Source organism: Marmota marmota, unplaced genomic scaffold (assembly GCF_001458135.2).
Source record: "Marmota marmota marmota unplaced genomic scaffold, marMar, whole genome shotgun sequence".
Taxonomy (NCBI): Eukaryota; Metazoa; Chordata; class Mammalia; order Rodentia; family Sciuridae; genus Marmota; species Marmota marmota.
The window spans coordinates 4,599,749-4,610,183 of record NW_026000026.1 but is presented as its reverse complement, the minus strand read 5'-3'; the positions used below and the strand labels follow the sequence as shown (position 1 = coordinate 4,610,183).

The following is a 10,435-nucleotide window of genomic DNA, read 5'->3' as shown; positions in this document are numbered from 1 at the left end:
TGGGGCCCGGGTGGCAGGTCCTGGCCCTCAGGAGTAGATGGTGATGACCTCGCGGCCGCCGCCGCGGACCAGCATCACCCGATCCAGGTGTTCTGTGAGGACCTCGAGGAACTCCATGTCTGAGAGCCGGTCAAGGAGAAAGACTCGCCCCTCCCCTCCCGGCAGAGCAGGGGTCTCCGGGGACCTCGCGCTCCTGCGTCCCTGTCCGAGGTGCTGATCCTGAAGTAGGACCGGCTCGGACCTTTCATCCCGGGACTAGGACCAGGTTCCCGGAGGCCACCTCCCCGCCCACCCCCGCCATCTTCAGTCCAGGATACAGTTTTCGTCACCGTTGCGGTTGCGGGGAGGCCCGGGCATGTTGAGCAAAACGAGCTTGGCGTCCCGGGATTTCTTCACGATGACCTCGTTCAGCCGCACGGCCGTGTGCATGCGCCGCACGTTGGACTGGTTCCTGCGGAGCAAGGGGAGCAGAGCGTGAGCCCCGGGGAGGACTCGGTGGCCCTCCCGCAGACCGCGCTGCTGGGGGGCTGGCCCTTGCAAGCCCGTGACACCCACCCCAAGCCTCTCCAACCGAGCAATCAGAGACTCTGGAGGCCAGGGGCACCCCGGGGGTCACGAGAGAGCAAGGAGAGGGGAGACCTGGCCAGCGGGAGGTAAGATGAAACATGCTGAAGCACTTACAAGTTCTCCCACTCCCTTCAGGAAACAGAAGCAACGAGAGAAAGAGGGAAAGGTGTCAGAAGAAGAAGAGGCCGGGTCCTGAGATGCCATCACCTGCTCTCTCGGCCCGCATCCTTCACCTCCCCATTTCCTGAACCTGGAAGTCCCCGCCTCAGCACCAGGCCAAACCCTGTGAGTTCTCAGGTGGGAAACGACCCGCCCCTGGGGCTTCAGACAGGACCCTGCTGGTCCTCTGCCACGCTGAGCAGGACCCGGAGGCCCACCCCACCCAAGCCCTTGGCCCCAGCCCATACGGCTTCATGCTGAAGAAGTCCTTGATGCCCTCCGAGGAGACGGGACTGGGGCCCTTATTCTTCTCTGCCACGGACTTGTCCTTGGTCCAGGTGAGATGCACCTTCTCGGGGTCTGTCTCGCCCTCCCCCTCAGGCTCCTCCCCTGGGGACGGGGAGCTGCTGGGGCAGCTGGGAGCACTCTGGTCGTGGATCAGCTGCACCTGGGGGTGAAGGAAAGGCGAGGAGGTGACTCCTTTGGCAGCCAAAGGTCCTGCTCCCACTGGCTGAGGCCAGACCACTGCCGCTGCCCACCTCCTCCTCGGGCTTCTCCTCGCTGTCACCAGCCGTCTCTTCCGGGACATTGAGGCGAAGCCGAGTGTTGGCTGGATTCTTTCTCCGGATGGAGCCTCGAGACTCATCTGTGATACTCTGAATCTAGAGAGTGACACAAGTTGGTGCCAGCTCTGCTGGAAGTCACCACTCATGCCCTGCCAAGAGCTACCACCAGTGCCAACATTCAGCCAGGAACCAACCAGCAGTTCAAACAGTGCAGGACTTCCTGTCCAAGAGGACTGCACACTGACCTGGCCACTCCTCCAGAGCCCGGACCTCCCGCCATCCCACAATCAAAGTCCAGCACTGCCACAGCAAGGCTCTACCACGCACTGTGGCCCACGTCAGTTCTGGCTGGTATGAGCAAATGCCATCTCTTACCATTTTTACTGCCACCCCTGGGTAACACCCCCATCCTTGGAGGTCCCTCCTTATCTAATAAAGGGGTACCTGTTACTCATTTCCCTGAGGATCCATCAACCACAGTCTTTCTGGGGGGAGGGGGTACTGGGGATTAAACCCAGGGACAACTTTACCACTGAGCCACATCCCCAGCCCTTTTTATTGTTTATTTTGAGACAGGGTCTCACTGAGCAGCTTAGGGCCTTGCTAAGTTGTGGAAACTGGCCTCAAACTTGCAATCCTCCTGCCTCAGCCTCTCACATTGCTGGAATTACAGTCGTGCACCATGTGCCTGGCCATCAGCCCCATTCTGAGAAATGTATTAACCACACCAGGGAGACTCATAACCCATGGTCTGTCACCCTCCCCTATAAGATCTGCCCCCATTCCCCAAGCAACCTAGCCCCACCTCCAGGAGTTTGTCCCCAGTCCTGGGTATCATCATTCATGACCCTAAGGACTCCACTCCCTGGGGAGGGTCTTTCATCCACAGTCCTGGGACCAGTGATCCACACCTGGGAGGTCTCACATGCACACTCCATGGGAGACCCATCACCCTTAGCCCTGGGAATATGGACCACGCCCATTGCTACATCTGTGAACAGCCACCTGCCACCCACTTTCCGAGAGTCTGTTACATGAACCCTTGTCTCCCACCCTGGCAGCCCACACCCCTGAGGACTCATCACTGTACCTACTTAGCATCCATTACTCTCCCTTGGGCCCCCAAAGTCACATGCAGAGGACAATCCACGCTGCATGCCAAGGTTCCTCTGCCCTGTGGCTGGGGGTGGCAGTGTGTCCTCCCGTTGCCCTGTCAGGGAGCCCGGTGCCGCGAGGTGGGGGAGTAAGGGTGATAGGGTGAAGGCAGCAATGCCGGTGGCCAGGGCCAGACCCAGGCCACCCTGTGCCTGGGCAGACCCAGACTCGCAGCAGGCTCACCTCCCGCTCGCGCTCGTTCTTGGTCAGGTGCATCTGCTTGAGGATCTGGGAGCGCTGCTCCATCACCAGGGTCTTCTCGTAGGTGTAGGCGGAGATGTCGCTCTCGTGCTGTGGGCAGGGGCAGGGGCAGTGAGAAGGGCAGGGGGAAGCCTGCGCCCGGGCAGCTGCAAGGCCCAGGGAGGGAGGCCCAGGGAGGGAGGCCCAGGGAGTCCCTGCCCAGGCCCGGGACAGCGGGAGGCAGGGCTGGAGCACAGAGGGCAGCAACCTGGACACTAGGCAGCTCAGCACCAGGCGTGTGAATGATGAGCTAATGAACGAGTTGATCAATGAGTGACCTGGTGAGTGAAGAGGCCGTGGAAAAGAATGAAGGGTGAGTGGACACACAGGAATGAGCGCAGCAGGAGCAGGTGAGTCCGCCAGCAGCCATGTGGGTAAACCAGGGGACACAAGGGGGACAGGCGCAGAAAGTCACTGCGAGGATGGATGAACAAGAGGCTGGGCGGTGTCACCACAGGAACACAGGCTCTGAAGCCAGCCCGCCTGGGTTTGAATCCTGGCTCTGCCATTCACTGTGGGTTGTGGGAGAAATTACTTAACCTTTCTGTGCCTCGATGCTCTAAACTGTAAAAAGGAAATCCTGATAATCACATCGGTCTCGTGGTTGCTGGAGAATGACTGAACATGAAACGCAGGAGCGAGTCCTGCCAGAGGGTGCGCACGATCAGCCTGTTCTTACAAAGGGGCGCGGATGCAGGTGGAAGGAGGGCGGACACCAGGATAAATGTGCGAGGCTAAGAGGTGGGCCGAGGGCGAAGCCGGCATCATGTGCTGTGGGTGCTGGTGGCCCTGGACGGTGCTGGGGCCAAGGGAGAGGCCCGGGCGCCTCCAGAACTTCCCGGAGCTCCGGGACTCACCATCTCCACCACCTCCACCTCCGCCGTGATGCGCAAATGGTACAGAAACGTGGTCAGGTCCTTCTTCATCTGGATGCTGTTGTCGTCCATCTGGGCCACAGTGAAGATTCGCATCTTGCACTTCCGCCAGACCTGCGCGGGGACCCAGAGAGGTGCAGCGGGGATGTGTCCCCAACCTTCCCACCCCTCCTCGCACACACGCGTGGGCCTCGGGGGCCAGTGCTGCAGTGTCCAGCCCAGCTCTGAGGCTCCCGGTGAAAACGTCACCGCTGTCCTTTACAGCAACACGCTCACCTCCAGCCTGAAGCCGGGAGCAGAGCCCCTCCCCGGGAGTCCACCGGGGAGGCCAGATGTGGAGGCCAGATGTGGAGGCCGCCCGCCCCCGGAGGTGCCCACGCGCATGCGCACGCGCACTGACCTTGTGGTGGCGCAGCAGGAAGGGCAGCAGCATGAGCATGCCGCCGTCGTGCACGATCCACCAGACGTCGATGCTGCCCTCGGAGAAGCGCTCGGGGTTCCCAGGGAACATGGACACGTTCTTGGTGACCAGCAGGGCCAGATGGCCAGCTGTGGTTTCCCGGACCAGTTCTGATGGAGCCCCAGGAAGGAAGGAGACCGGGAAACGTGACTCTGGCCCCCAGGTCTAGTAGCAGCCAGGGGGCTCCTGGCACCTAGCACCTTCCCCGAACCAGCGTCCACCCGGCCTCCTCACGTTCTGTTTGGATCCGAGGAAGTCCCCCAACCTCTCTGGCCTTCAGCCGTCCCACCTGTCAGATCACAGTGACACCACGTGCCCTGTCTGATTATCAAGAACCCACCACGCGTGGGCTCCCTGAATCCTTAAGGAAGACAGAGCCACTTGGAGTTGGAGTATGTACAGCCTCTGGGGTTGTTGTTAAACTGTGGGACCTGAGGCAAATTCCTTAATCTCTCTGTGCCGCAGTCTCACCAATAAAAGAGAGATAAAATGCCTAGTGCTCAGAGGACCCTGATGAGATTAGAGAAAGCCTCCACTTGTCTGGCACACAGAATGTATTCTATAAATGTTAGTTATCGTATTGCTATTTCCAACTATCACCAAGGAGTCAGATGCACAGAGAAGGTGAGTCACTTAGGCACTATCACACAGCTAGGAAGGACTAGAGTTGAGACGCAGACCTCCGTCACTGTGACTTCAAAGCTGTAGCTCTTCCCCCTGCTCTGCCCTGTCTTTCCCTCAGGCCTTGAGGGCCATGAAGGAGCCAGGACGGTCTCATTCACATCTGAGTCCCCAGCACACAGCAGTGCTGGCACGTGGCCAGCCTTGGCCGCGTCTTCTGCGGGTGCCGAGAGCACACTTGTGCTGGGCCTGGGAAACTCCTCGGGCCCACGGAAGCAGAACCCACCCCTGCCCGGCCCAGCCGCCTGCAGGGTTACCGATGAAGTTCCGCCACGTCTGATGGTCCTCCTTCTGCCTCCAGTTGCGGGGCCAGCCCACGAGCACCGTGTTGTGCTGCAGGCCCCCGAGGCCCCCGGACTGAATCAGGTGGGACACGCCGTCTCGCAGGTTGGAGGAGATCACCACCTGGCAGAAGCCTTTCACCTTCTCTGCCTCCATCAGGCGCCGGATAGACTGGGGGTTGGGGGGGCCAGCCTCAGGCCTTCCTGGCCCTGGCTGAGGCCCCTGCAGCCCCCTGGCTCCGTCCCCCTCTCCGTATGTCCCCGTCCTGCTGAAGCTCAGCCCTGAGCCTGTCAGAACCGTGCCTCCCTCCTGTCACCTATGAACCCCACTCCTGCAGATGAGTCACAATTTGCCCAGCCTTCCCACCACCCGCCCGATACCCCCCACCACCCAACACATCCCCTGACCCTGCTGGACATCACAGCCTGCCCTCCCTACTGAGTGCCACCTTCTTCAGACACCTCCCTCCACCCAGACTGAGATCAAACTCTCTGATGGGTGGACAATCTGTTTTAAGAATTGGGGGGGATATTGGGGATTGAGCCCAAGGGCTTTACCACTGAGCCACACCCCAGCCCTTTTTATTCTTTATTTCCAGAGTCTCACTAAGTTGCTTAGGGCCTCGCTAAGTTGCTGAGATTGGCCTCAAACTTGCAATCCTCCTGCCTCAGGCTCATGTGTTGCTGGGATTACAGGCGTGAGCCAGGGCACCGCCTGGCAGGGACCTTTTTCAACGCAGTGTAACAATAAGCATCTTAACATTGATGGGCATCATACGGGAAAGTTCTTCTCACTGCCATCTTGTCAGTGAGGAAATTGAGGCTTGACGAGACTAAGACTGGCTCAAGGACCCGGCTAATGCCCACGTGGGCATGTTGTTGGCACAGCCTCCCTGCAGAGCCCACCCCCCAGCGGCTGTCCTGGATCAACAGAGGTTGATTTCCACCTCCGCCACCCCTGGCACGACCCCGGCGAGCCATCTAACCTCCACTCCTACCTGTCAGGGGGGCCGACAGCCAACTCATCTGGGGGCAGGGAGCACTTCGTGCCACGCAGCGTGAGGGTCTGGGCCCTGCCTGGCGTGCCGGGACCCTGGCCCTGTCTCCCTCCACTGTTCTCCCTCCTAACAGCCCTCACTGACCGCCGAGGGTCTGAGGCCTGCTGGACGTCCCATCTGCCAGCCCTGGCCTCCTCGAGGGCGGCCACGTGCTCTTAAACAGCTGACCCGCCCGTGCCCGGCCCGGTGCTCAGCACACAGCTCGCCTCAGCCCTGCACATTGCGCTGGACCGGCCAGCTGAAGCCTCCAGCCCTGGGCCCTGACAGATTGGTGTGAACGGCTCAGTGAGGCGGAAACAGAACTGTCACAAGGCATTAGGGGTGTCCTGCCTGCCCCCCCTTCCTGGAGCCCTTTCCTTCCTCCAGCGCAGCCACGGCCTGGGGAGAATGGCCCCATCATGGGCCGAAGGTTCTTCCCTCCGGGTCCCCACTGCCCACCAGGCTCCACCCGGCTCGTCCTGCACCTCGCGTGCACACAGTAGCCCCGGCCCACACTGGACGCTGCTCTGAGGACATGGGCCAGTGGATGGAGACGAGCACATGAGGGGGAGCCACGGACCCGTTTCCAGTCCTGACAGCATCTGTGTGACTTTCACCAAGCTGCTTTCCCTCTCTGGGCCTCAGTTTCTTCCTGAGCCGGAGGTGGGTACGACACATGCCGAGTTCATGCAGAGTGGGATGAAAATGGTCCACGAATGTGAACACAGTTTGGAATGTTTGTAGTTTGGCAGGAAAATGTCTGAGGTAGGAGTCAAGTATCTGAATTTGAATCTCTTTTTCTGTCCTTGGACGGGGGACCTGGCTCCTCTATGCCTCGGTTTCCTTATCCACAACACAGGCCCTTCTGTTACCGATGGGCTTCGGTTCAGTGGGTTGAATTCTAAGGGACTGGCTACCTGGGCCCTCAGGCTCCTCTTCTAAGGAAGAAGATGGGAAAAGCCGAGGCCACTTGATCCCCGAGGTTTCAGGGTGAGGGGCACACACTGTCTTCCTGCGCACCCTGGCCTGGCCCAACTCACCTCCTCTGCCCGCTGGGCCTGGGGATGGTTGTCCAGAAAGGTGCCCTCCAGGACTGAGCCCACGATGGTCAGGCCCTTCCCTGCCTTGAGCTGAGAGGTCAGGGAGAGCAGCTGGGGGTGCACCACATTCTGGTCCTGGTCCACGCGCACCAGCACCAGCAGCTGAGGCCTGCCGAGGGGACAGTCACAGGACCCCCGTGTGCGCTCCCCAGCCACCCACTGCACACCCATCACCAGTTCCCTTACCATCTCCTCAGTGCCCACCCCCTGTGCCCATCACCTGTCCCTCTGAACAGTCAACCATCCACTTCTGCAACCATCCCCCCAATGCCCATCCCTCCACCCACCGCCCAGCCCGCCATCCACCCACTCGGCTCTGCCTGTGCAGCCACCCACTCACCCTTCAGTCTCCCCCTTCAGTCCCCCTCATACCCAGGCCGTCCACCTCTGGGTGCATCGTCACCCCACGCCCACCCACCACCGTCCATTCACACTCCCACCCTTCACCACCACCCTCCGCCCGCAGGGCACCCTCAGCCTTCACGTGTCTGCTTATCTCTCCGTCCACCTCCGGCCAGTCCCCAAGCCCCTGCTCTCGACCAGACCCTGTGCTGATCGTCTGAGGATTCAAATACCGCCAAGCCCTGGGTCCGGAGCTCGCGGCTTGACCGGCCCAGCTCGTGCCTCACTCTTGGCAGAGGGGCCCGGAGGTGAGCCAGGGTCTGGGCCTGCAGAGCAGCAGGCAGAGGGCAGCTGGGCCGAGAGGCTCGGGGAGGCTCCGGTTGGGTTTTGCCTTCTGTGACCCCAGGACCTCTCTGACCCCTGACCTTCATGTGAATGAAAAGGAGGGACTGTCACTAGTCCAGAGTCCTGAGAGCTCCACGTTCTCTAAATGAGAGAGCAATCCCACCTGTCTCCGTGGCCTTCCCTGCAGAAGCGTGAGCTCGCTACATCCCAGAGACTGGGAGGCTCGGCCCCGCGTTCACCAATTTTTTGAACCAACAGCTGAACACGTGGTCAGGAGGCCAGCAAGCTGGGTGGCACGTGGAGAGCGAACCGAGTGATCAGAGGCGGCCACGGAGCAAAACAAGGTGGGTGGGGAGAGTCGGCCCTGCTCCCTTCCTGTCCCCCCAGCACTCACCATGGCGCCCCTCGCACTGACCTCCAGTTCTTGGTGTGCGGGGGCCCTTCCTCCAGGCGCAAGAGGGCATAGCGAGCGGCGCTGAGGGATAGGCCCCGGATCCCATCGCCCCATTCCTTCTCTGCCCTGGGGGCAGGAGGGGACCACGTGAGGCCAGAAATCCCGGAAATGGCAGTGAAAACCCTGCACACAGAACTGGCTGCCCCAGGGCACAGACATCCCTCCCTCCTCTCCCAGGCTCAGGAAGGGCAGGCAAGTCCCCGGCCGCTGGCTCCGTCAGTCACCCAGCCACCGAGCCGCTGCTCCCTTGGAAACACTGCTGTCACCACCCATTTCTCAAAGCCCCCACCCATCTCCCGTCTCCCAGTCCCACCCCATCACTGCGCCCTCCACTCCAGCCCTCCCCCCACCCAGCCCCGACCATCCATCCCCCACCGCCCCTGTGGGCCTCCCGCTCACCCGCGGTACTCGATGTACTTGTAGATGAGCCCCGCAATGAGCATGGCCACCAGCGCGTAATACCAGGAGCAGATGAACATGAGGGCCAGGCAGAGGCTCATGCCCAGGAAGGAGAGGGTCCTGCACATGGAGAGAGACCGGCGTGGACAGTGAGAGTCCGTGGAGCAGGGCCTGACCAGACCTGGGTGACTGAGCACCCTGGAGATCCGAGGCCGTCTGGATGGAGAAGCAGCCACAGACAGGCACCACCCATGTCCCGTCAACTCCAGAGTCACCTTAGCCCAGGCTGGACAGCCCCAGCTACATGGGCTCTCAGATGGGGTCCCTGAAGAGGCCACCAGCAAAGGGGAACAAGGGAGTGGAGGTGGCAGCCCCCGTACAAGCCCCATGATGCCACAGTCTTCCCGGTGGCCTTGTTTGAACTCAATGTCCTCTTTCTAGAGTGAACAGGGTCATCCCTGCGGTCCTACTATGAGCATGAAAAGCCATAAAGTAAAAGAATAAGAGGAACTGCGGGCTCCTGGAAGGGGGGTCCCCCCTCCGCTGGGCAGGACCGCTCTCCAGAGCCCAGCAGAGGAGCAGTGAGCAAGCCCCTCTTACAGCAGGGGACAGGTTCAGACCACCACGTCCTCAGCAGGGAGCTCACAGCCAGAGTCACATTTTGGATTTGCATCAGCTGCATCTGAACCACGCCACGTCGTTAAGAAGCTGAGCACCCTGGACTGGGCGGGGTGATGCTGAGGCTGCTGCTGACTATGCTTCATGCCTCTCCAGGATCGGCCTCCCACTAGCTGGGCCACGGGAGGGGGGACAACGGGACGTCGCATTCAGGTTTGGGGTCCTTAGACCTGAAGGAGCCGGCCTTTGGGGTTGGGTGGAGGTAAGAAATGGGTGGGGCGGGCTGGTGGACAGGGCACCCACCAGTGGTAGTATCGAAAGCGCGGCCTCCAGTTGGGCGTCCTCAGCAGCGTCTGCACGGCACAGGCCAGGTTCACGAACATGTAGCACATCAGGAAGAACCTAGAGCACACAGAGCCCCGGAGAGACAGATGCACAGGGAGCAGAAACAGAAATGGAGACATGGGGGAGGGGAGCAGGGGAGAGACCACCAGCGCCTAAGGGGTCCCAAGGCCAAATCCCCTTCTAACCCACTCTGATATTATGGGGTGGATCTCTATATAACAAAGGACGGGCTTCCATGACTGACAGGAAGTCCCCGGGGGACCCAAGTGCTCAGGTGTGGTCCTGGGCCACGGCTGGAGGATCCAGGGAGAGGCACGCACATGGACAGGATGGGGGCCACCTCGTCGAGGGAGGCAATGAGGATGCCGATCTCGCAGATGCAGGCCGTCAGCAGCAGTGCCCACGTCGGCTCTCCGTTGGCTTTGCCATGGCCAAAGACCTGGGGACAGAGCAACCGTCTCGGGGGACTGAGACCGGGCGGTCTTCTGGTCTCTGTCCTCCAGTCTTAGAAAACAGGAGGCGAGGTGGGAATCCTACAGACATGAGCCGTGGGAGAGGAGGCTGCATTTTTCATCCTCTGGGGCACCCGAGGGAACGGCAGATTCTGCCAGGTCTTGCCCACCCTGACATTGGCACCCTGGTGCAATGAAGTTCCAATGACCCCTGATGGCAAAGGAAGTTCCGGTCAGATGGGCAGATGGGAGAGGAGCTGACCGGAGGCCAGCAAGTGACCATGATATGTGCTCCATACTGTTTTTAAGCACCCTGGAGAGCTCCCACCCCACCCCCACCCCCGCCTTTTCTTGCCATT

The 10,435-nt window shown here is 60.8% G+C and overlaps 1 protein-coding gene across 1 annotated transcript in view; it reads right to left on the bottom strand.

Annotated features, from left to right (window-relative positions):
* Slc12a5 (solute carrier family 12 member 5) overlaps positions 1-10,435 on the bottom strand; it is an 18,208-nt gene continuing 7,773 nt past the window's right edge. The window contains exons 7-20 of the mRNA XM_015478091.2: positions 9,945-10,063; positions 9,583-9,681; positions 8,662-8,781; positions 8,224-8,328; positions 7,062-7,230; positions 4,961-5,156; positions 3,963-4,132; positions 3,545-3,676; positions 2,631-2,738; positions 1,266-1,388; positions 975-1,174; positions 682-696; positions 318-451; positions 1-119 (exon numbers count right to left, since the gene is read on the bottom strand). Coding sequence (XP_015333577.2) covers positions 28-119; positions 318-451; positions 682-696; positions 975-1,174; positions 1,266-1,388; positions 2,631-2,738; positions 3,545-3,676; positions 3,963-4,132; positions 4,961-5,156; positions 7,062-7,230; positions 8,224-8,328; positions 8,662-8,781; positions 9,583-9,681; positions 9,945-10,063 — 1,782 coding nt within the window. The 3' untranslated portion in view covers positions 1-27. The remainder of the gene's footprint in view (positions 120-317; positions 452-681; positions 697-974; positions 1,175-1,265; positions 1,389-2,630; positions 2,739-3,544; positions 3,677-3,962; positions 4,133-4,960; positions 5,157-7,061; positions 7,231-8,223; positions 8,329-8,661; positions 8,782-9,582; positions 9,682-9,944; positions 10,064-10,435) is intronic.